We start from the raw sequence: 26,728 nt of genomic DNA, 5'->3' as shown, positions 1-26,728 counted from the left end.
TGCAAAGAAGAATGAATTTAACCTGACAAGTTGCAAACATATTACTGTATAATAACGTCTTGCACATGACTGAAAGCCTTTCACAGAATTACACCTCCACAAGGAATTCTGCCAGAGAGGCAACTGAACTTACTCATCTTCTTTGAGCAAGTTGAATTGAATTAATGAAAGGTCCAGCTCTTGAGCCAAAAGCTCTTGCCAAACCATAACAAGTGTATTAAACTTATGGAGCTGCTCAGTTCTTCAATAAGTTGGGGTCTGCAGTGGGCAAGGTTTATTTTAGAGACAAGAAACTAACTTACCACTGCTTTTCACAGTAATTGCTAAATACAAAAGCAGAACAAGATTAGTGAAGCATATTTCTTACTTAAGTTTTAGGAATTGCATTACAGACATTATATTTTTCCCCTGCAAACTACTGTATTTTTGAATTTAAATTTCAACTTACTCAGATTTCTTTTCACATGTCTTAGATGACTCTTCTATTTTTTTCTCTAGTTCCAAAACAAGTTCCTCTTTGCTCAGAAGGGTTTGCTGTGTCTGCATCAGTTCTTCTATTACTGTTTTCAACCTGTAAACAGATTTCAGTAACCCAACCTGTGAATGCATAAACTGTATATATCTGGGAACACTGTCATCTTTTTCCTGAAGATGTAAAAGAGCATTATTTCTTAGATTATGTTACTCAGTGCTAAGTGTTAGTTCTTTTTTTTTTGTGTGGCTGGACCTTTACATTGCTAATCTGTGTTGTTAGAGATTCTATGTGAGTCTCTGTATAAACACAAGGTTACAGAACGATCTCCTGCCTGCAGGTTCTCCTACAAGGAAATATTTTTCCAGAATATGCGATGAGCTCCATGAATTAATGCCTTCCTAATATATTGCTAATATACGAGATGCTTTAAGAAAGACAAAAGCCTTCTGACTCATAAAGCATGTGTTAAATAAATACACAGAATCAGTAGTTGGGTTGTATTTACTTATAGAAATAGCAAAAGTACAAATTATCACTTTCTGTTGTAACAGTGATTGGATCTTTCTTTACAATTATCCTTTTCAGGTTACAATCTTTGGTAATGGTTAATTCAAAGTAAAGTACAAAACCACTCAATACTAACAGAGAAGGGGTATTACACTTTAAAACCATTACTAACACTTCATAATTATCCTGGTAAATACTCCAATAACAAAAAAAAAAAATTCCATGAATGCACAAAACATTTGCATTCTAAACAATGCATGTAAATGGCTTACATAATGACAATTTCTAAAATGTGTATCAATCAAGAAACTGTTACATCAGAACAATCTGCTAAAAATAAATAAGCATGTATATCTTGTTTCCTTTTTGTCATTTATCTACACATCTTTAACTATCTCACTTTATTTCCCCTGTATTTTCAAGCCAAATTTCGATAAAATTACTGAAGTAAAAACTGAAACACAAGAAAAACATATGTAGCAACACCACTGCACAGATCTACAGCCCAAAACCATTCCAGACCAGGGAGTGGTACACTCAACTCTCTAAATATCTAGGAGACACATTCCACACATCCATATATACCAAACTGAGTTACTTGGTTCTAAACACTGAAACAGTCCTCTCCTCCCAATATATTTTATACAATGTTGATTATATACGATCTGTATTCAGTCATGCACTTTATTCTAGGAGACTAAAATCAGTAAAAAAAGCCATAGAGTGAATGATGAAAATTTATTTCCCAAAAGACAGACCTTCTACATGCGTTTATTTTGAGATAAGATAAATACTTAAAACATTTCTCTCAAAGTAACATCATCACAGCTCTGCTTTCCATATACATTCTTATTAGTTTTAGGCTGTCAAAATCTCTATGCTGAACTTCTCTATGTTTTCTTATACTGGGTCTCCAACTTATTACCAACTAACTTTTTTATTTTAATACCTTGCTAAAGAAAGTAATTTTTAAAAAAATTAACTGCTTTTTGAACAGCTTTCCAAACAAAATTTTAATCAACATTGTATTTACTTAACAACTGATTTACAGGAAGCAGATGTTTTATATAAAAATCCAGCATCAACAGTCAGGAAATTAGAACCAACCTGATAAGACTTCATCAGTTAAAGGAATGAGTATATACATGCAGATACAACATCTTTATTATTTCACGACTTCAAAAACATTAGATTTTATATTTTATATTGCAGCATCAGATTAAAACGTTAAGTTGATGTAGTTCTTCCTGAAACTTCTGAGATATTTCAGAGAGATTTTTATTTATCTTGGAAAAGAAAAAGAAGCTACCAGGTACACCAAAACCACTTGCCTCCTTGCACTCCACGTTTATTCTTTGTTTAAACAATAACTTTCATTCAGATTGGCTATAGCTGGCAACTCTGCATCTGTCTTGTATCATCTTGGCCCTTTGTTTGTCAAAGGAATTTTCTTATGTTGTCATATTTGCCTTCTGGATACAATCATTTTACAAAAGGGTTTCTATGACTTAACAGTTAATCACTGTAACACTTTAAAAATCACACAATACCCCTACCTGGAAAGCTTCCTTTCATATTTCTTTAGTTTTAAGCTCTGTTCTGCTGCAACTATCAATTAAAATAAATGCTTCATCTTAGAAAAATTGTGTTTCAGAAGAATTGGATATTACTATGCTCACTGATCATCCTTTAACTTACTCTGGTTGCCTCCTCTCAGCTTTTGGAGGCATGTCTCTTCAAAGCATAAACTCTTATTCTGGCACACTTTTCAGAATTTCTCAGTATTATGCAGTGACCTCTATGAATATTTATCAGGAGACACTATAACTCATTCCTTAGAAAGGCTAGCTAGTCAAGACTGACTTGTAACTACTTCCCTTTGTCAAAATTTTGTTCATAAGTTCATCTTAAAATGTAAAAAACAGTTTTCTCGTCATGCTCCCTTAAAATATATGTTGTTAAAACCATTAAACAGTTATGTATGCAAAGCTCGTTTTGCCATTGCACAGTCAATAAAACAGCTGATTCAACCAAATATTATTGATTATAAATCAATGTAAGTCTTTGAATGTTTTAAATGCTTGCAAAATAAATCCACCATGTGCACTTATTCTGTTTGGTAGATATTGAAGGTAGTTCTCCTCTGCCAAAACATAATGCAGCATTTTAAAGCTCCAAGGCCATGATTTTAATACTGAAGATCAAAAGTCAAATTTCTATTGTTTCATCAAGTACAGATCTGACTTTTTAGAAGTCATCAACTATGGATAAATGATGTAGTACACTTCTCTTGCTTGCAAATTTCTGGTCATACACAGTTGACAGAAATACAGGTGGGGATTTTTTTTGGCTGCAGGGGCTTTAAGGCAAGACTGTAACAAGATAGCTGAAACACAGTTAACAAGAGATACGAGTAAAGACAGTTACCAGGAACTTTAACAAAAAATAAAGGGTTCTGACCTGCATTAGAAAGCAAGAGGACAAACAGGATAATAATAAACAGTTTTTACAGTACCAGGGGACAGTGGAGCTTCATAAACAATCTGCACTGCCTAATATGTTCATAATTATCCATATAAAAGGACAGTTTGACAACTGACACAGAATGCTGATCATATAATGTTATTTGAGGTAGGGGGAAGGCTGAATGTGAAGAATAAAAAAGGATTATTCTGGACCTTATGACATTCTATACCTGGGCTGTCATTTCAATACATATGGAAACAGGCAAATATGTAGTGGGAAAAATATAATCCAAAGCTTTATTTATGTAGAGAATAGAGCATGGGTCTAAAATGACCACTACCACTCAGAAATGAAATCTTGGAAATACAGTTGATGATTCCCTGAAAACACTTGCTTGATGACCTGCTCAGGTCAGAAAATCAAACTGAATGCTAAAACTAAAACAGAGTAAGAACACAGGAAACCTTGCAAGACCTCCTTCTAAACTGTGTATCTGGATTACCTGTGAAATTCTAGTCATTCATCTCAAAACCAATATAGCAAACTTGAAGACATTCAAATACAGACAACCAGACGGACAAAGGATGACTAAGCTTTGTAAAAGGAGAGATTAAAGCTAAAAGATCACTCTGAAAAAAGAGATGACAGAAGTTGAACAGAAATTTACATTATCATAGGCATAAAGGAATCGATTGCTCCTCTTCTCTTCCAAAACAAAAGTTTAAGAGCCATAAAATGAAAAAAGCGCAGGTTCATGAAATACGAAGTTAATTTCTGGAATTCCTTGACCAAAAATTCTACGGACAACAGATACTTTTACACACTGAACCTGACTGAAAAAAATCACAGAAAAAAAGTACTTCCAAAGATATTGTAAACTACCTCCACAGCCATTAAAGACATTTATCTCGAAATATTTCAGAGGTAAAAATTATGGGAGGCTGAGGAAATAGCACTATATCATCATCCCAGTTTTGTTCTCCTCTCACGACTTCTGTTGTCAAACATGGGAATGAATAAAGTTGAGTGTCTATCTTTGGTCTGACCTAATATGGTTTAACTGTTTTTCTCAGAACCCTAAATCTATACCAGAAAGTGAACACCGTAAAGACAGCAACACTTAAAAGGGCAACCTCACTTGTGTTCCAGAAATAATGCCACACCACAAAATTTCTCCAATCTGCAAAACCATTTCAAGTGGATGAATGGTTGGCAACAGAACACTGTGAAAACTGTACTGAAAATGTATATATGTAGGTAAATATACAGACATATATTTATAACAAAATTATATATTTCATCAGAAATGTTTATTAGAAGAGCAAGATTTCATCTATTTTATTTAGATATGCTGCTGCCTTATTTCTAAACAGTTGGATACAAAAGGCAAGCCAAAGGCAGTATCTTTGAAAAATTTTAATATTCTACTGAAATGGGAGGCTCAGTATCTATATATTTCTTGCTACTGTTCTAAACTATATCAAGATGCACAACATCTCAGAGTTTAGGCAGGAATAATCTCAATATAGCAATGATGCAGAATATACTAAAAAGAGAAGCATGTTTAAAGGAATTGGGGGGGCTTAATTATCATGGGATCCTTTCATAAGGTAAAGATGCTTCATGACTAAGTAGGAAGCTAATTCATACTAAAAAAATATTTCAATACTTATCAGTGGAATACATTTACAAAAAGTAATCAAATTATACAGAAGAGAGGATGATTAAGAGCCTTAAAAAGGAATTAATAAAATCCAGAGTTTCTGTCATGTTGAGAAAACACAAGGATGAGAGTAACCTGCAGAAGACACTGCAATATGTTTACATTTGAAAATACTTCACACTGATTTTGGTTTTCAGAAAAACCTACACAAAATAAGGATCATAGTTTGATTAAGGAAGTGAAATTAAAGAAAAGAAAACTAAATCCAAAAATTCCCACAATATGTCATTGATGTCTTATTTGCACCAGTAACACTTTCTAAGGGGAAAATATTTCAAATAAGTCTCACATGAACTGAAATACAGTAGACACAGCAAAAACATCAACCAATGAAATTCTGAATTTCCCATTTTTAATGCATGATTAACAGTTGCAATCTCACAGGTGACCACCCGGACCATTTTATGTCGAAAGTTGAGGCCGGTAATATACAAAAAGAATACCCTCAGCAGTCAATTTGTTCCCCATAACAAATGATTAAAGGCGAACTTGGTAAAAGTAGTGGAAATATTTAATTAGGCAATATATTAACAAAACACAGAGAGGTAGCTCATCACCCTGAATAGCTAAAAGCTCTGTGAAACACTACACAACAGCTACATCTGTGTCACTAAGTTAATGTAGTCTAAAGGTTACGATAGTGAATAACAATCTCCTTTAGAAAACAGAAGCAAACACTTAAAAAACAAGATAAATAAATTTATTCATGAAAATTTTCTACACGGTGATTTAAATCACTGACCACATAACTCTACTCAGTAGTTTCATCAAAATATTTTGCTGTTTTTAATAGGTTAGTGAATGTGGAAACACTTCTGGGAAAATGAACCAGCATCTTCCCAAGGAGGACTCATCGTAGTTTTGGGGCATTTTATTAACTGGCAAGGGGAATTGCATACTTTGAAAATAAGGGCAAGTTTTTGAGGAGACTAAGGAGAAGAATTTTGTGCAAAGAACAGTACAACCAGCATGGGAAAGAGTCTGTAGCCGGAAAATACCACACTTAGAAACTGGACCTTAAAAATGGAGACACAGCCATGCAAGGATCTAAGTGAGTATAGATATAATACAGAATAGCATTTCCAAAGGATGAAAGATTTATAGAGACTTACATGACTTGCAAACTTTCTGCTGTTAAATTATTCCACATGATCTCATTAGCTTGAAGGTTTTCATTTTCTTCTAGCAAAGACGTATCAAACTCTATTTCTTGTTCAACAACTTCTGAGGACCTAATTTAGTAAATAATTGTTATAATTTCAAAATCAACATGTATCTTTGAGTAGATCATAGAGCAAATCATTAGGTTTTGAAGTATTTCCTTAACTAGATTACAGTTAAAATTATATATTAAATATAAGGATAGATAGCAATTGTATACATATTCTTTTTCCTGCTAAAAAAACATTCTAAAATCTCATGAGATAATAAAACGCACTATAGTTCTTTGAATCAAGTTCACAGCAAAATCAAGGTTCTCAAAGACCACCAATGTGAATGGGTGACTCTTACCTGCTTCCATCACAAACCAGCACATGACAACCAACAATTCACACGTAACAATAATAAAAAGATAATGAAAGAAGTCTTAGAGCTATTTCTTCATACAGTAAAACAGAGTAATAGTTCAATAAATGGGAAATACTCCTTTTAAGTAAGAACTTTCTTGCATTATCTGCATGCTCTGAAGTCTCAACCTGCAATAACTGCAGAGTACAAAGGTATCTACAGTTGACTTTAAACTGGAACAAATTTAGCCCAGAATACAAATTGCATCCAAATAAACAGTAAACTGGCTCACATTGAGTCTAGCCTGTATTGTGTAGTCTACTGTCAGTATCAAAGTCCTGGCTCTTCTCAAGTGACTGGAAATTTGTTTTTCTAGAATCAGCCAAACAGACTGTTCAGCCAGCTTTCTGTACGTGCAAAGTAAAACAGTTTTCAAATTAGGATGAAGTTGTACAAGAAACAAGGTAAAAGGAACCAAACAGAAACAAATTCCTCTGAGCACTTAAGCAGTTTCAGTTGAATGCAGGGTTTCTTCAAGAAGAAACATGAGATGAAAATGCTTACCTATGAGTATCTATGAAGTCATTATACTCAGAGTTAGGGTCTATCTGTTCCACCGAAGTCTGGATCTCTTTATGGACATTCACAATCTCTTCTGTTACAAGACTGGTGATCTCACTATACTCATCCAAGATCCCTTTTCTAGAGAGGAAAAAAAAAAATCTAGTGTATAATATGGCACTGAAGGCATAGATGGCATTGAAGATGCTTCAAATTTTCAGTCTGCTGCTTCTACAAATTCTTGTTCCAACTAGCTAAAAAGGGAAAAATATGACAATATATTATCCAAAGAAGCAATGCATCACCTGAGGACTTTCCTCTACAGACTTAGGGTGGCTAGAGTCTCTCAAGACCATGCTCCTTCTGTTGATTTCAGTGCACCAACACACAGCATAGCTAAACTAAAAACAAGAGATTACAAGGAAAGGGAATGAATAGAGTTCAGTGATGATGCTCTTCTTCACACAGGACTTACCACGCTTGTTATAACCTACACTGAAGCTGAGAAACAACCGCTCATGTTAAAATTTCAAAGGTTTTTTAAACCTCAACAAACTGAATCAGTAAAGGACTGAATCAGGAAAAAGGGCAGGGCTGCTGGGAGCCTCATCAACTGCCAGAAGCTCATCCTAAACATGGCTGCTCCGCCTTTTATACCCCTGGAGGTCGCATCAGCCAATCCTGGCCCCTCCCCAAGTCTGTCCATCAACTCCTATTCAACATCTATTGGTGGAGACTGCTTTCTTGTAACCTAACTGGAGGTCAGGTGTTGCCATGCTGCACCCCCTAGCAACAAGCTTTGCTCATTCCCGAAGGCCCCATACAAGGGGCACAAATACATGCCCTTCCTCCACATGACCCTGACAACCAAGGCTGTCCAATGGCAACAATAGAGGGAGGAAAAGGCAGAACAGAGGGCATTGAAACAAACTACAATAACATAATGATACATCAACAAAACTTCTCTTAACATACACACAATGTTAATCTCTTAATTGTGAGAGCAAATCATCACATTACCCATTTATAACACTGAAGATCTTTTTTCATGATTCATGACAAAATATATTCTGGCATAAAGCAAAATTATTTACAGAAATGTGTGCATTTCCTTTCAACACTGGTCTTCCATTATGTTCTAGCATTTTTTATGTATATTATTTGTCATTCAGACAAAAATAGGCATAAATCACAAGTAAGCATATATTTACAAGTGGAGAGAAAATTAACCAAGAAGTTGCTGTGAGAAAGCACAAGCCACTCAACCTTGTCTTTACCTGCTTCCAAGAGTGGGAAAAACCAAATGAAAAATGAATTGCAGAGGAAGAGGTGGTATTGTGACACTACTCTTATAATGGTATACAGTGACATATACTCGGAACACCCTTCTATTCTTCTTAACTTTTAGTTTTCCTTCATAATGTACCTTCATAATTATTTCTTATTTTATTTTTATCTCTGATGAATTTGCTAGTTTGCCAGGATCCAAAGCATGGTGGACATTCAAAAAAACACTGATGAATTTTGGCTAGCCAAATATGCAGAGGAAAAAGTGCAAATGCATTTTTCCTGGATAAGATCTCAAGTTATGTGTGCTCTATAAAAAAGAATGGTGTGATAGGATTTTTTCAGTGCACTAGTTCTGAGCAGAAAACAGGCAAGAGAAGGCATTAAATCTTGTCTTTTCTGAGAATATCATGTGTGAAAAGGTCCAAAAAAGTACTTCATGGAGTGTGATGAAAAGATAGCTAAACATCAAATACAGCAATGCGATATCTTAGAGAATCTGTAACAATTACAATGACAAAAAAGAAGAAAAAAAATCATCAGCAATATTAATCTATACTTTATCAGGTTTAAAAAACTAATTCACCTGCAAAATTAGGGTTATTGAGGAAGTTTTGCTTCACAGTGGTTGTCACACTAAGCTCTACACCTGAAATCAGTATCTCTGTATATTAGTTAGTATAAGTTATTAGAATAGAATCATTTTCCAATACATATGGAACTCACAAAAAAGTCTATGTAGAGACAAAAGTATTTTTTACAGGTTTTTACTACAGGAAGAGCAAAGATAAGTTTCAATAAGCTCTTGTTCCATCATAAATTTCCTCAGTTAATTATTATAGCTCATGATCCTAAATTCACCTGAATTAGAGCACACACGTTTAGCTGTAGCCTTTTACTGTGATCTTACAAACAAAATTAAAAGGACCGTACAGGGAGTACTATAAAGCTTTACTTCAATACCATTACCTGAACCAAAAAAATTAAAATGTTACTGCATAGAGAAGCTAATGAGGCCTGCACCATATAAAGTGTGGAATCCCCAACTCCCGCTCACTTCCTGTACACTGAAATCAAGATGAATTCTGACTTCAGAATAGGCAAGAAAATGAACTGAAGAAGAGTGTTTCACATCTAAATTAAGAACACTTACAAAAAAAGGTAACCACCTCTTTTTCTAAACTAAGACAAAGAGGCAGTATGGTGGTTACAAACCAGAAAGGAGGGCTGAACGTCCTCAATACACCTTCTCAGATGTCATCACTTTGACATACTCTGCAATGATGTAAGAATGATCTTTTAGGAAAGATCATTTTAAGGGACACTCCTTACAGTGAGATCAAGTTTACATAATCCTGTTAATCCTCCCACCCATACTATTAACTATGCATCTGATTGTGGCTCCTCCACAATCACTTTCAAGAGAGTTGGGCAGCTTAAACAAAATTTGTTGCTGGTGGAATTCATAATAATGACTACCAGAGAGGCAACAAACTTGCCTCTTATCTCTAAGCTGAAGGAAAAATCATGAGATCAAATATAAACACCGCAGTCAATCTGTAAGAATTTATAAGAAGATGGTGTCTTGTTTGTAGGCTGAAGTGAGCACTCACAACTACCATCTGCATCATTTGGATAGACTTTTTTCAACTGTTATCCCCTGATATATAAATAATTAATCACAGTATCTTATTTTCAACTATTCTTATAAATTAATTAGAATAGTACACATAGAAATTTCACAAGTTAGAAATATTTAAGAATATATCTTACAGGGCTTTAATCATTTCTTCTTGCATCTTCTGTAGTGAATCAAGTAACAGAGGAAGTGTAGTATCATAATATTGGTGCTGATGTAATTGTGCTCCTTTCAGTGCCAACACATACTGGTTATGCAACATATGAAGTTTCATAGTGGCTTTTTCACAACGATCTTTGGCTTTCTCTGTCTCCTTTCCTGAGAGAAAACAAAACAAAAATGCACATGGTGATTTAAAAAGTATACAGGCCTGTAGATGACACACCTGGTAAATTTATGTCAGGTTTGCCCCTTTTTCTACCGTAATTTTTAAGGTACTTCTCTGAGGAAGGTAAAATCCAACCACTTCCAGATAATGCGTATGATCAAATGTCTAGATTTTCTAATTAATAAGCTTTGTAAGAAAAATTTATTTTCTTTGAGCAGAAACTTATGAATTCCTTATCTACAAGTATATAAAAACCACAAGTATAAAAATAATAAAACTATCAACAAGAAAGAAATCTCAGATGCATTACTATCTCAAAGCTTTTCTTTTATTTGCAAAATCGTATTTTTAGAAGAGAAAGAGATGTCCTCCTATATTAGATGCACCAAAAATATATTATGTTTTTGTATTCAAGCATTCCTGTTGCTACCTATAATCCTAATAAAGCAATGATGCAGTCAGTCTACATATGAGCAGCTGAACCCTCACACTGTTACTCCCACTCAGAACGGGCAGCTTCTCTCCTACACCTTAACATTTCCCTATCACATTGATATCCTGATCAGGATTGGCTCTACAGCCTCAGCTTTGCACCACTGAGACTGGAAATCCTCAAGTACAGCTGAGGGTTGAATTGAGAGCTACAAGGCACTTCATGAGGTCACCTACTCCATTCTTTGCCACAGTAACTGCACAGCTATCAACACTTTTTCCACCACAAATCCAAAACACAGCCCCACAACAGCTACTGTGAAGAAAATCAACTCTATTTCAGCCATAACAAGATCAGACATATAAGCCTTTAATGACATCCTAGCTGTCTTCATGTTATTTACCAAGTACCTCATTACTTTTTCAGGAACTAAAACCATTTAAAATTAATCTCATATCTGCAAATACCAAGTGCAGAGTCACAAGTACCTGCACAGATAAACATATGCTACCTAAAGCAACCTCATTCAGACCACTGCATTTCTTATAAACTTAAAATAATTTATGCAAGTAAAAACACATCTACTACCCATCAAAAAGCAGCTGAGAAAAAATAAAATGTAAGCATTCACAGATAAGTGGCAAAACAGCTGCTTGAAAGCAGACCTGGAAGAGCTGTGTCATATAAGGTATATGTAAGGGACTGTGAACTGAAATCAATCAAAACAGAGCAACATTAAAGGCACAGCACACTGAGGGAAAACCAGTAACAAATCCTCTTTCATATACATTGGAGTCAGCAACCTTGTCAGAAAAAGTAAACGACAGTCACCATATAAAAGGAGCTGGTACAAGAAAAGATTTTTTTTTTCCTTCTGTGATCACTACCTCAGACCTTCAGAGATTTCCAGGACGAAATATTACTTCGTGAAAGAGTCAATGAATCTCTTTTTTCTAAGCTGTCAGAAAAAGAGGTTGTTGAGAACAAATGAAATGAGAACAAATTATGAGGACTGGATGGTGTTTAGCTTTGAAACTTCAGAGGTACTGGAGAAAGTTTTAGCTAAAATATTATGATTAGTTTATACAGGAGGAAGTAGGCACTCAATGGAGAGTCCCAGGAATATCAGCTGGACTCTGACAGATGAGGTGATGTAGATGATGATGATGAAGATGCTGTCTCAAAGTAGCAAACAGGGAAACCAACTGATGATGAAGATGCTGTCTGAAAGTAGCAAACAGGGAAACCAACTGATGATGAAGACGGTGTCTGAAAGTAGCAATCAGGGAAACCAAATGCAAAGAACTGGAAAAAAAGCTGTTGTAGTTTGACACCAGCCAAATGCCAGGCACATACGAAAGCTGCTTGCCCACCCTCCCCTGCCACAGCTGGGCAGAGAGAAAATAATTTAATGAAGGGTTCATGAGTTGAGATAAGGAAGGGGAGAAAACACGCCAAGGGCAAAACAGACTCAACTTAAAGGTACAATGTGAACTTATTACTAACAAAATCAGGGGAGGATAATGAGGAATCAAATAAACCCTTAAATACACCTTTTTCCCTCCAACCCTACCATCCTTCCCACTGACAGCACAGAGAGACAGGGCATGGGGGTTTGGTCAGTCTATCATCCGAAGGGTTCTTCCGCTGCTCCAGGAGAGGAGTCCTTCCCCTGTGAGGCCCTGGGTCCCTCCCACAGGAGACAGCTCTCCATGAACTTCTCCAATGTGGGTCCACTCTCACAAACAGCAGCCATACCACACCTACTGCAGCATGAACTGCCCCCACGGGCAGACAGTGCTCCCAAAACTGCTGTGACTGTGACGTGGGTCACTCTTTCCATGGGGTGCATTCCTCCAAGGACAGGCTGCTCCAGCCCGGAAGCAAGGGCCTCAATCTCCACCGGGTCTCCCACTGGATCACAGCCTCCTCCAGGCATCCACCCGCTCCAGCATGGGCACCTCCCCCACGGCTGTGGGTGGATCTCTGCATTCCCTGTGCACCCATGGGCTGCAGGGGCACAGCTGCTTCACATGGTCTTCACCACTGCCTGCAGAGGAATCTTGGCTCCAGTGCCTGGAGCACTTCCTCCCCCTCCTCTTCCACAGACCTTGGCGTCTCCATGCTGTTTTCCCTCCTCCTTTTCTCTGGGTAGAAAAAACTGTGTCCCCTTTGTTTTGATTTTCCTCTCCAATATGTTACCACAGAGGTGTCACCAACCTCTCTCACTGGCCCAGCTTTGTCCAGCAGCATATCCATCTTCAGAGCCATCAGGGATTGCCTCTGCTGGACATGGTGGAAGCTTGTGGCAGTTTCTCACAGAAGCCACCTCTGTGGTCCCCCCACTGCCAAAAACCAGGCCATGCTTATAACAACAGTAAATTATAGAGTGAATATTTAGAGAGGTATGCATGGGTAAAGAACTATTTCAGTTTAATAATCCCAAATGCACACAGAAATGAGATCTTGGGGTCAGTACAGCAAGATTGATGGAAACATAAACTCAGTGTTCAGCAGTTACTGAACACAATGTAATTTAGCGAAGGAGCAGAATGGGTTGTTATGCTACTGATTACATCCACTTAAAAGTAAGCAATTTTTTGACCTCAAGGAGAATAGATCTGGCATGCAAAAGGTTTAGAAAAGGACATTACCATCAGAAAGGTAGGAAACAAGACAAACACAGAAAGAATTACTACAGTGAAGGATCCTGAAGCACTAGGAGTCTGAGGAGGAACATGTAAGAAGAGACACAGTTAACAGATCTGCACAACCTCTCTCAATGTAAAAACTGTACATTCTATGGCATTATATGGAAAGAGTAAAAACAAAGACCTTCTTCAATGAGTACGCAGCTAACCTATGTATTCTTTTGGTAAAAGTTATCATAAGCAAAAAAAAAAAAAAAAAAAGCTTACGTGGTTTAACAGTGAAGGGACACATGTATGAAAAAAAAAAAAAAAAAAAAAAAGGGAAAAAAAAAATCCTGAACAGCTACTAAGAACTAGGACTGCACTTCTGACTCAGGAACTCTCTAGGTAACAAATTACCACTAAGCCAAAGCATGTTTGTATCAGTTTGTACTCTCCTATGGCTCTCTAGACACTTGCTACTTCACACCACTGTCAGCTACATTTCAAGCACAGATCACTTTAAAAGGATATTGTGTCTTTCCTTTAATTGAAAACAATCCAACTGCTGACTTAATTTTGTACATGGAAGGTACAGATTTCTTACACTACAATTTATCTGAGTTACTCTGTACAACAAAGACAAAGCATGTCTCCAGAACTGTCACCAGAGAAGAATTTTTCATGTATGTATGAATGAAACAAACCACTTTAAACATTTCTGCAGAACTGTTTTGGAGAGATAACATTCACAAGTCTATCTTAAACTTTAGCCAGATATAGCAGGTTTTGTCCTTGGCAAACCATCTAAACTCATGTTTCATGAGGAGACCAATTTTTTTTATTTTCCCTCCAAAAAAGCCCACACTATTTATTTCTAAATGAAATGTAGACAATTTATAAGGGGAAAAATAATCCAACACATCAGAATAATATCCCAGAAGTTAAATACCCCAATATGCATGTCTGACATGAGCATAACAGCATAACAGGATGGTGTAAAATCCTATTTTCCCATCTACCTTAGGAACTAAATTCCTCCTGTATATACATTATTCCTGACCAGAAAAGCTCAACTAATTCCAGAGTATCATACAGAGTATTATACAGACTTTTTTCTAAATGCAGTAGGCTACAGAGTCAATCTGGTCATCTTCAAAATAAAACTTATATATATTACTTACATATATTACTGTATTTGTAAAACTTATAAATATCGTAAGATTTTTCTGGAGAAGGAAAGGTATGCGGAGCATGAGGAAATACTGGAAGGGGACTGAAGAGAGTTTGGAAGGGAAGGGAAAGGTCATGTACAGTTACAGGATGAAGACTGGATGAAAAAGGAGAGGCCAAAGTTGTTGGAAGCCAAGGCGGAAATGTTTTGCTTGCCAGTCCATAGTGAGACACAGTGTTGAGGGAAGCCTGAAGAGTCAGGCAAGGTGGCAGTTAGAGGCAAAAATGCTGCATTATTTCTTGAGTTATTCTGTGTTTGGCTATTCCTACTCAAGCATGCCCTAGATCAAATAATCTAAAATTATCTCCATATGTCATACAGTTTAAGAGCTACAAGTTGTCTACGCATGTGTTTAAAATACAATCCTTATCAGTTTTCAGCTTATGAAATATTAGCACATCTGAAGTCATACCATGTACCATCAGTATGGGCTTGTGACCTGTGAACTGCAACAAACCACCTTCAACAGCTAAACTAAACTGAAAATTTACACTAAAATTATCAAATCCCCATAACTTGCAATTTAGTAATACTGTATCTCTTTCAGAAACCTCATTTGCATCTAAACTAACTGATTTTCCCATCTGTTTTAAGGACTACACATTATTCCTCAGCTGAACACCTCAACTAATTGTGACATAAATCAAATTATCATATTCACTCAACTTTAAAATAGAGCCTTGGATCTATATTTAATTCAGGGAACAAAGTTACAGTATTATTTTCATATTGTAATTTATTTTTTATAGTAGCAAAATGCCGTGAAGCATCATACACAGTTGTTCTACATGTCAATTAGCACAGAGGAAACATCCAATTTTCTTTATCTCTACAATGAATTTCATAAATAAATATAATTATAATTCTACTGCCATCAGCTGTTGACAAAACTGTTTAATGTTAATAGAAACTGATGGGTATACAATATGTCGCACCATAAACTGTACTGTGAAGCTTGCAAAATTCAATTATGAAAGTTTTATATTTACAAAGAAAAGGCTGGCATTCTTTTTCACTCATTCTGGAGTCTAATGTTTCAATTTCTAATAGAAACTCATTTAAGATTTTACTGCCTACAGTACAACACAGCCATCTAGGAAAAGAATGTTTTGGTCTATTTTCAATTAAAAGGCAGATTTGCTAATACAAAGTTCTTGCAATCATAATTATTAGACTCTTGTGGCCTAATAATCACCTAGAATAGGAGAAAAAATACTGGATGGGACAATAAACTGAGAAAAACTTCAGCTCATAATGTTCACTTCATCTTAAATGTACAGTGCAAATGCCTCAGGGAAGCTGACCTTAAGGAAATAAACACTGCAGATAGAGGAAGTTTTCACACATATTTTGGCTTTAAAAGAAATAATTATGCCAGTGGGCTCAGGTTCTTCCCCTCTTTCCCAGCTTTTCCAACTCCTTCCAGCCAGACCTTCAGCCATTCCAAAGTGATGACAGAGTATTCATAAAAGACACAACAGAGATCATTATAAAGGCTTAGCTCACAACAGACAAACTAAATTTCTAAATTTATAGCTCCTGATATTGAAACGTGACCTTTGGCTTCAGCACACAATGAATGCCATCCCATGTAGATACACCAATGACACAACATTACACAAGGTTAGTTTTTGACAATTAATTTATTTTTAAAAGGAGCCAATGACACATGTGATGTCACAATATATGGTTACATCCCTCCAACAGAAACACAGTGAGAAACCTTAAATATGCTAAAACTGTAGAAACAGGCAAACAAAATTAAAAACAGAAGGGCAAGGTGAGTATATACACGAACAACAAGGAAGAAAGTCTTTATACATAAATAAAACTGTAGCTAACAATCCACAGAAACTGAGGACTAACACATATGCCAGGAACGTAACAGTCTCTTGTAGTTCAGGGACTAAAAAAAGCAAATCCATCCAAATTTCTGGGTATAGGTAAGTACAGGGAAGAGCAGCAGAGGCAATGTAATAAGAAATGAGGGTAGCAATGACACTACCAAGGGAAAACTTGGACAGTACCAAAAGTGACTACAGAGCTCTAGGGGCAGACATGAAAAGCACAAGGGACCAGGCTGTGTCCTCTTTAATCCTGCCAGTGAAGGGAAAGGGTGCAAGGAGAGTACTGACAATACAGGCTGGTAAGTAGCTGCAGAACCAGTGTCAGCCACACAGGCCTGGATTCTACTACCATGGGACCCTTTTTGCAGACCACCATCTGCCTGAAAGACAGGAAGCCCCTTCCTAAGCAAGATAAAAGTATTTTTGTCAGTAAGATTACTGACCTCCTTAGGAAGGCTTTAAACTAGGAACTACACAGGATGGACAGGGTGACCCACAGTCCTGAGGAAGGAGACTGCTAAGGAAAGGGCATGGTAAGATGGGAAGAGATCAATCACAACGAAAACAAAACAGGAGGTGCAGATGGGCAAGAAGGTTCTTGCAAAGCACCAATGTGAGAAGTCCCACAAATCCTTTCCAGGACCCTGACATGCTGGGACGACATGCCTGTGTCTACCTGCATGCAGTGCGGGTGATAAATGCGGTGAGTTGGGTGTCTGTGTGCAGCTGTAGGGCCAGGATGTTGTCAGGATCACAGAGGCAGGACTGGAGCTAGGCAATGAAGAGTTCAGACTCCTGGGGAAAAGCAATCCAGGAAGTCAAGGAGAGAGGTGCCCTTTACAAGAGAGAGCAGCTGGAGTCCATAGAGCACTGCCTCAGGATGTATGAGGAGTGACAGAGAAGGAGTGACCTTGTGGGTTAGGATTGAGGAGGGAACAGGTGAGGTCCCACAGAACACTAAGCAGCTTGGCTCCAGAGTTGCTGCAATTTTCTGGATTAAAATCTCACTAAGTATCACAGTACTTGATTTCAGAAAAATTTTTAAATGGAAAAAGAGGGAAGAATCAGAGCTTTTGCTATTTTTCTTTTGTCTTTTTTTTTAAGGAAGTAACAATTCTCCCCTGAATAATGGGAATTCTCCCCCAAATGAATGGAAATCTTGAGCATGTAATAATTTTTAAGACAGAAAAAACTTTTCTTCTTAAGTTTGATTTAGAAACTTTTATTTTGTAAATACCAGCATTAAACTATAAAGCTGTCAATGCATATAGTGATCTACAATGCATTTCCCATTGTTTATGACTGCAGTTTTTCAATAATTTTCCAGAACTGCATTTCTTTCCATCTACACATTTTTTCAGCATTTTCAACAACATAGATAATTTCTGAGTATTTTGCTGTCTTTACAGCAAAGTGATTTTATCAATATCAAAACTCCAATACAGTCACTTCCTTATTTATTTCAACTTTGGAGATACACCTTTTCACAGAGCATTATTTAATTGTGCCTGGAAAAGAACACTCCATTACATCATTTGCTTACATTATGGCAGTGAACACACTGTAAAGAATGTGAACACACATTCTTTACACTCATGAATGAGATGGCCATGGCTTTCAAATAGCTCTTTTTCTAGAAATATTTTTTTTTAATACAATAAGATATTTTTACATTAGAATCATAAAACTTGACTCAGCTGCTCCACAGACTGAAACTGGAACAAATACTACTAGTGAGACATGGTCTTGATCTCAATTGAATTTTAGTATGGACTAAGCACTTAAATTACAGTAAGTAATTTAAAAGCCTAGATATGATGGGGGAAAAAAAAGACTACTTTTATACATCAAACCAATGTAACCATGTATATTTATGCTAATTGATTCCCAATACTGTACAGTATTCCCAATACAATTTACAGTTAGTTCTTGAGAAAAAAATCATTGCACCCTGCTTTTGGAGGCAACCTTCTAATTTCGCCAGTCCTATTTCCTCATAGTTTGTTCAACTTCCTGGATTTTCATTGTGCAATAGGAAAGACACAGGTTGTAGAACTTGCTCTGTAACTGATTACTCTATATTACCCACTTAACTGATTTCAGAACCTTCCTGACCCAAATTATCTCCTTAAATTCCATATTTTATACTATAAAGCTAGAAACATCTAAATACCATAGGTGATTATGAAAATTACCTCTTCATACAACAGTTCTTACTGATCCAAAACAACCAACCAGTGACATGACTTTTGAATCACTTGGACTCCCATACTGAGCCCAGCTTCACTTCCCTAAGGCTAGGCTAGGATATTCCAGTTGGAAGGGATCTACAAGAATCATGATGTTAAACTGCCTAATCAATTCAGGGCTAGCAAAAAACTAAAGCATGTTTTGGAGGGTATTGTCCAAATGTCTGCTAAACAATGACAGCCTTGGGACACCCACCTCTCTGGGAAGCCTGTTCCAATGTTCAAACACTCTCTCAATGAGCAAGTATTTCCTAATGTCAAGTCTTAACATCCCCTGGCATGGCTGTGAGCCCTTCCCGTGTGTCCTGTCACTGGATCCCAGGGAGAAGAGATCAGCACGTCCCTCTTCACTTCCCCTCCCCAGGAAGCTGCAGAGAGCAGTGAGGTCATCCCTCAGCCTCCTTTTCTCCAAAATGGACAAACCCAGACCTCCCAGCTGCCCCTCACTGGACAGCCTTTCCAGCCCTTCCACCAGTTCCACCACCCTCCTCTGGGTGCATCCCAGTGCCTTTACATCCTTCCTAAAGTGTGAGAACCAGAACTGCTCTCAGGGCTCCAGGTGAGGCCTCACCAACACTAAATACTGAAGACAATCCCCTGTGTTGACTCTCTGGTTGTGCTGTATTTGATGCACCCCAGATGACACCTGTCATTCTGCTGACAGATGTGGAGCCTACCATTCACCAGCACCCCAGGTGCTCTCCAGCCAAGCCACTCCCAATTTAAACTTTTAAATACTCCTATCTACAAAGCCATTTTTATGCAAACTGCTGCCATTAAACTAGGACAGCTTTGACTGTTAGTTCTGCCTCTGGAAACATGCTCAGAAGTTTATTGAGCAGCCTTATTATCACTCTGCAAACCAAGAGATGCAGACACAGTGGTCTCAATTAACAAAGGTGTTAATAGACCAAAATCACAAAGACAGACAGAAATAAGATAGGATCTTTACCTTCAATCTCAACGGTCTTTTTCCTTTTATGTCTTGCAAGATTGTTATATTAATGTGTTTCTTCAACAAGTAAAATCACTTACTCCTTTCTCCACTCAACCAGTTTCTGAGAAGAGAATAGGTTTCTCCCAATTATTACTTAACAAAATAATGATTGAAAATAATAAATAATTTTCTAATGGGAAAAAAAAAAACCAACCCAACACTATTTGTGTATATTTAAAGAGTTAATATTTACAGAATACCACATAAACTTCTGAGTTAAGAATTAGTTCACCAAAGCTATCAGCCTAATTTTAAGTAACATAGCATAAAAACAGCAAAAAGAATGTTCTAGCTTTTGAACTGCTGTCAGATATTGTCAGGGTGAGCTATTAAGCACCTCTAGCCAATTCTCTGTCCTGTGCCTGCTGGTCTGCAAGGACAGCACATCCTGGGGCTGCATGCCTGTGTTAAGAGGAAATAGTATGTACAAGCTGGTCTCACACTCCCTAAGAAGTCACCACAATCTCTTTGCACTCCCTGGGGTTTCCTGTTATAGAAGCTTTATTTTACACAGAAGAAACAACCGTACCCCTTCCAAGCAAAAGCACTGGTAGTATGTATGTGTTGAAATACTTGCAGTGGAACACTAATTTTAAATCTATGCAGGCTGCTGGCCTCTCTGAGTAAGACAGACCAGTTCAGCCAGTGTTACTTGTTTTGTCTTAGCAATATGAGAGCCTCAGTCAAAACTAAGCTTAAAAAAATCTTACTAGGAGTTTCCCTCATTGCAGCAACAACTCCAGGAAATGTAACTGTATAATAACAATTTTAAAGGCATCTTAGAATGAATGCACCATCCACCTAGTAAGTATTTTCTGACCACTTGGCTATTACAAAGGATAGAAGGACAATAATTTGATTTAATGAAAGCTTTTTTAACAGCTCCCTTATTTATCACAGATGTGAGTTTATGCTGCTGTGAAACTTCAGTATGTACCACAGAAGTCACATCAATTCTGAAGTATTAAATCACCTGAGTTGCAGGGAAAACATTCTTACAACAGAAGCAATGTGGTATGATGTGGTAGGTGTACATTTAATATTTCTAAGCTCCTCTAAATCACAATGGTGTCAGGGAACACAAGCCTAGAGAAATCTGGTGAAATACTCTTTATGCTGCTGTAGCAGCATAAAATGAAATTATGATATTAAATACTTAGAATCCATGTATTTTTCCTTTACTGTTTATTTCAGATCCACTGTGTCACATAAGAGCACTGTAAAATATTTTTTACATTCAACCAGTAAAGAACCAGGAATAAGACTACGATAAACACCTGCAATTAATGTATTTACACAAAAACTGTAATTTTTTCTAAAGAGTCTGTTTTATTAAAACTCCGTAGGAACCTCCCAAAGCTGGCTCTGCTCCAACTTGCAATATTTACTGATATATGAGCAATCCTTTCACACTTCAACACATAACACCAAAATTAGCTACCAAAATAGATGCTAAACTTTATTGATGCATTTCAACTTTTTTTAAAACGTGTAATGGACTGAGTAAATGATTTCATGTTATCATTATTTCCTTATTTATATAGCAGTAAGTAATGCTTAATCAAAAGGTTCAAGGATGAAAATATTTGAAATCCCCCCAGACACACTGAACTACACTTAGAGATGCACAATCCTACAGAAACAAAAATAATTGTGCAAACACCAAACTTAAGTGGAAGCAGTTACTGGTCCAACTAAATGAGATTCAAAATGTAATGAAATATCACACTTGATACTTACAGTTGTCCTACAGTCTTCATTTTGTATTCTTAACACATTATTCATTAAATTATTTCAGAAGATTTGTGACTTCTTTAGTGAAACCATGGTTTTTCCATCTGGCACAAATTTTGGCTTGATGTGTTTTTCTACAGCAGCAACATCAACATGCCACATTCTAATCACCTTATTACTCAGCATCACTGATTAGCACAGCCCTGTAAACTCAAGACTCATATACACTCTGACGCTGTTACTTTGGACTGCTGTTGGAAGATGTTTACACTGTTTTTTGTTAGTATCACACATAGAGACACTAACACATTCACAGGGCTGTCCATTTCATTACAGAGAAATAATATAAAAAGCTTTTGTCTTATATTTTGTTCCAAAGACTCCTGCATGCCCTATGACTCCAATGCCCCAGTTCTGCAAAGGAACATGCTCTGCATTCCCACTACACATACCTTGTGGAGTTTTTTTTAACAAAGCTTTCTAATCCAGAAGAGACTACTGCATCCAATCTGTCCATAGAGTCCCAAAAACTGAAGCATGCCTCATTAAAGAGGCACTGGACTAGTTCAGCTTGCTGCCTTCATAATCTCTCTCCCTGTTATCTCTTACCATACATTAAAAACACAAGAATGAATGTCTGGAGAGAAAAGGACAGAAAATTATCATGCAAATGACTAACATCAACCAGACTGCCTGACACCTGGAGCGTCCATGCACAAGAAAAATCAACCAGACTGCATTTGTGATTCCTATGGTAAGCACTGGTCCAGAAAGGAGCAGCTATGCATGACTTACTGGGGTAAGGGCTAGAACAAACAAAATAAATCAGTCATTTCTGATTGAGCCATCAGGCAGACACTGGTGGCCATAACAAGGCAGTGCAACCCAGCCCAAGGTGGAAGTGGCAGCCAAGTCTCAGTGGCTCTCCTCCTGCAACACAGCTGTCCCATTGCTTCCCTTGATGCACAAGAAGAAGAAGTGCTAGCAGAGCGTACCGCCGAACAGCTTCCCGGACACAATCTCAGACGCTTTCACCTTCCTCCAAATCTGGACAGCACAAAGTCTTCCATAATGAAGCTCCTATATTCTTTCAGAAACCAGTTCCCTTTTCCCCACTAAAAAACTAACAAAAAATTCCCACCACATGCTTTACACATTGTTCAAACACTAACAAAACCTGTAACTAACCAGTATCATTATTCAGTCCTTAACACTTGCTAATCTTCCCAGTGGTCCTCCTAGTGTTTTCACCAAAAAATGAAAACACCTGTAACTCTGCATTAGGGTGTCATTGAATCAAAGTGACTACTTCACTGGTGCAAAGTAGCACACACAGAAATTCAAGTTTACCTGAGACTACTTCCTGACTCCAGAAAAATCATAAAATCACTTTTCACTGTACAAACTTTGCTAGCCTTCACCCTTATCAGTTAACATCCTCTACCATGTGTGTTTAGCCCAGAGCTTAATATCACTTTTAATAACTCAACCAGAAAACTGGGAAGCAATTGTCTTCACAAGCTGAAGAACGAATTGTACCTCTTTCACTAGTAGCTCTAATAAACCTACTCTCTCACCAGAAAGCGGCTTTACTATTCTAAAACAAAGCAGAAAAAGTTACTACATTTCAAAATCACTACTCTTGTAAAACAGAGACATTTGCCAGACTACTTTGTGTGATTTTCATTCTTTTCCTAGGGACCAGCTCATACAGGTGCTGCAAGACTTTACACGCAACCCCCAGGGTAAAGCTAAAATTGTATGTCCTAAGAGACAGTTTTCCCCTTTGGCTCCAGAGAGGCAAAGCCAGTCACTGTCTTACAGACTTGTACAGCCCTTACAGAGGAACAGGCTCTGTTTGAAACAACATTTTACATAAATGAACCTGGATGGGCTGTTTTAACACATTACTTGCAAGAGCGGGTGTCAAAAGATTTTCATTTTTTTGTTTAACAAAATGGTTTTGAGCTTATTTTCAATACTTGGTTATGCCCTCCCACTGTTCTGGTAAGCACTGTTTCTTCTTTTGTTTTCAATAATTCTTGAAATCCTGAAAAACTGAAACAGTTTGTAAGTTAACAAAAGTAATATATCTTAATAGCACATAATCTGAATAAGCTAAGCTTACTGAATAAAGAATACCCTGGAATAATGAAGCATTGTAATTTTAAGACTTCCCTAACTTTTCACTTCACCAGCAAACCAGTCTGACAACTTAAAAGCTCAGAAATACCAAGACTTAGAAAAATTCAAGTGACTCAACCTGCAGCTGTTGAACAACTGTAGTAGTTCATCAAATGCACAAGTATTTGTAAACAGGAACAGGGTGTGGGATGCAGCAGGAGAGAAACAAATCTGCAACTTTTGGGAGAAAAACATTTTTATGGGCATCTGTTTATCAAAGCAAGATTCTAGCAGACATGAAATTAAATATGAATTATAATACAACAAACATTATATAAAAGCCTGAAAGAGAAGGTTAATGAAAACCACAGGAGATAAGTGTCTTAAAACAATTTATGTGTGCTGTCTATCTGAAGAAAGATTAATTCAGTTAATCAAAACCACATCAAAGCATCACAGCTGCTGACAGACAAAACATTCCTTTATTCCAATGGGAAAGTTTGGTGCTTCAGGAATAGAGAATGACCAGATTAGTAACAGGAAGAGAGGACAAAACAGGCTAAAAATAACATACTAGGATCCAACCATCCTATTATATTTTCCAAGATACATACTACATATTCCAATGTTAAGTAGTTACTTGAGAATAAACCAAGTAATCAAATTAAGTTACATACAGAAAACATGGAACTGAATGAAATTAACATCAAAGTATGCATTTTTATTTTTAAGTGTTTATGAACTTCAGTAAAAGAAAAAGAACAGTAAAAGTTCAACAGTGCTAAGCATAACGTTTTATCCCCTGCTGTTTTGTCCAAATTTGAGACAAATTTGGAAAGAAACAATCTCTCCTCACAATCTCAATGTTTCCTGAGAGCTACTATAATTATACTGCAACAGAACCAAGAACATTAACTGTCATTTAGACTCTCATACAAAACCTTAAGATGGATCTTGGAATTACACTTACATACTGCCATTCAATACGTATGGCCACTCAATTTTCACTAAACAAGAAAAGAAAATCTAAGAAGGACGCATAAGAACAACTATTAGCATGATATTTCAATACATAATAGAACAAAGGCTCTCTTTTATCTCATCATTCAAGCACAATTCAAAAGTAATAAAAATCCATGCAGATTGAACACATCACTCCCTAAAAAAACTCAGTGTGCAAATCTCAGTGTGCAAATTTTCCCCTTTTAGATGAGGTTGACAAAGGTTTGATGTGTTATCTGATGCTGATGCCACTGTAGCAACAATAATTCACAGGCAAGTAGGATGCAGCTACAACACAGGTGAGACCAGAGTCCATCTGAGCAATTTTAGATTTCAAAAAGTGAAGGAATATACAAAAACTCAAAAGAATCACCATTTATATTTTATGAATTTTTAAGAGGTTATACCAAGTATACATTATGACAATCAGCCTGGCTTACTTAAAACAAGAAGTTAGTTTTTTATATTGCAACCAAGCAGCTCAAAATAAAAAAATAATTACCTTGTTTCATTGTAAGAGTTTGAGCAGGTTTGAAAAAGGCACTAATAAACATGCAAAATGAAGTCAATCATACCTTTAGCCACAGCTTCTTTATACTTTTCTTTGGCAAAATTTACTTCTTTTATTAGTTGCCTGTAGCTAGATTTAAGTTTCTCTAGTTCTGTCTTTGTGACCTTTAAGAAAAGAGAAATATAAAAAGTATTAAAAAGACTTATTCTCGACACATTAAAAAAACACAGCATTAGCAAAACAGAATTAACAGAATTTATTATTGAAAATAAGTACGTTACCCTTTCCACTGGCTTGAGAAAATCTTAATAGGATGGTGCAAATTACATGGTGCAAATTACATGGTGAGAAACCAAAATCAATAAATGCAAGGAATTAAGTAAGAGGCCTAAGACACCCATTCACATCAATATAATTAAAAATGTATTTAGAAAATCCAGCTAATCATCAATAATATTCCATTCCAATTACAAGGCAAAAAAAAATCAAAAATATGCTTAACAAATCATATTGGCTTAAAATGTCCTATGCACAGGAAAGAGTTTCTTTTGCACCTAAAAAAAAGCAAAATTTTTAGATATTACATTTCATAAAAATTACTAAAGAACAGCAACTTGCCATGAAATAATCTATCAATGGTAAAACTTAAACCCTTAAAAAGGAAAACCAAACCAATAACCAAAAAACCCACACAAAAACCCAACTACAGAAGCAACCACCAAATGAGAAACCTCTACCATGTACCTGAGCACCGAACATAACATTTTTGGTCACAAAGTTAAAATAAAGTTTTCTCTTCTATCCCCAGCATTCATTCAGTGTGTGCCAAAACTAGTGCACTGTTCAAAAACAATCTCAAATCATGAACTTGCACACAAAATGCAGTAACAAACCAGCCATCACAATACCAAAAAACCTACCATATACTGTAAGAAAAACAAAAAATTCCAACCAAAAAAAAAAAATCCAACAGAATAACAGACTTCAACTGGAAAATCATGGAAGATAAATTATTAAATACTTTTAATGGAAATGCTCCTCTCAGTGAATGTGCAGAAAAAGAAGTTCATTCTACTGAAAAATTGTCCCTCTTGCAGCTGGCAGGAAGAAGGCTGAAGTTCACAATTTTCCCTTTTTTTCAGGAGGCAAGGCCCAGATAACACTTTCACCAACATCTGAAAACTTAATTAAATTCCCTAAAAATCCAACAAAATGCTGCCTAAAGCTTCTATTTTTGGGCCAACTGTGCCATATTTACTTTAAAGGCAGAACCTTGTCTCCACATCAATCACATATACTCATCTCATATTTCTAAACTCTGTAAATTATACACATCTGCTATTATTATACACCAATAGAGGCAATATAGGAGAAACAACTTTATAACAATTTGTATTTAAAGACATCATCACAAATGGAGAAAAAGATGCAATTAAGAAGTAGTGAATTAAGACCTAAATAATAAGAACAGC

The 26,728-nt window shown here is 36.5% G+C and overlaps 1 protein-coding gene across 6 annotated transcripts in view; it reads right to left on the bottom strand.

Moving 5' to 3' along the window:
* FER (FER tyrosine kinase) overlaps positions 1-26,728 on the bottom strand; it is a 152,224-nt gene that overhangs the window by 113,966 nt on the left and 11,530 nt on the right. For 3 of the 6 annotated variants that reach the window (XR_005952028.1, XM_041395879.1, XM_041395881.1), the window contains exons 4-8: positions 25,321-25,420; positions 10,302-10,485; positions 7,245-7,382; positions 6,284-6,403; positions 449-571 (exon numbers count right to left, since the gene is read on the bottom strand). Coding sequence is in view for 5 of the 6 variants with exons in the window: in XM_041395879.1 (XP_041251813.1) it covers positions 449-571; positions 6,284-6,403; positions 7,245-7,382; positions 10,302-10,485; positions 25,321-25,420 (665 nt within the window). In the remaining variant the exon portion in view is untranslated. Of the gene's footprint in view, positions 1-448; positions 572-6,283; positions 6,404-7,244; positions 7,383-10,301; positions 10,486-18,260; positions 19,947-23,000; positions 23,678-25,320; positions 25,421-26,728 lie in introns of those variants that run through there. The other 3 variants (XM_041395880.1, XM_041395883.1, XM_041395882.1) reach the window with 3 other exon arrangements.

Source organism: Onychostruthus taczanowskii, unplaced genomic scaffold (genome assembly GCF_017590055.1).
Source record: "Onychostruthus taczanowskii isolate IOZ18803 unplaced genomic scaffold, ASM1759005v1 scaffold120, whole genome shotgun sequence".
Taxonomy (NCBI): domain Eukaryota; kingdom Metazoa; phylum Chordata; class Aves; order Passeriformes; family Passeridae; genus Onychostruthus; species Onychostruthus taczanowskii.
This window is presented reverse-complemented; position numbering and strand designations above follow the sequence as displayed.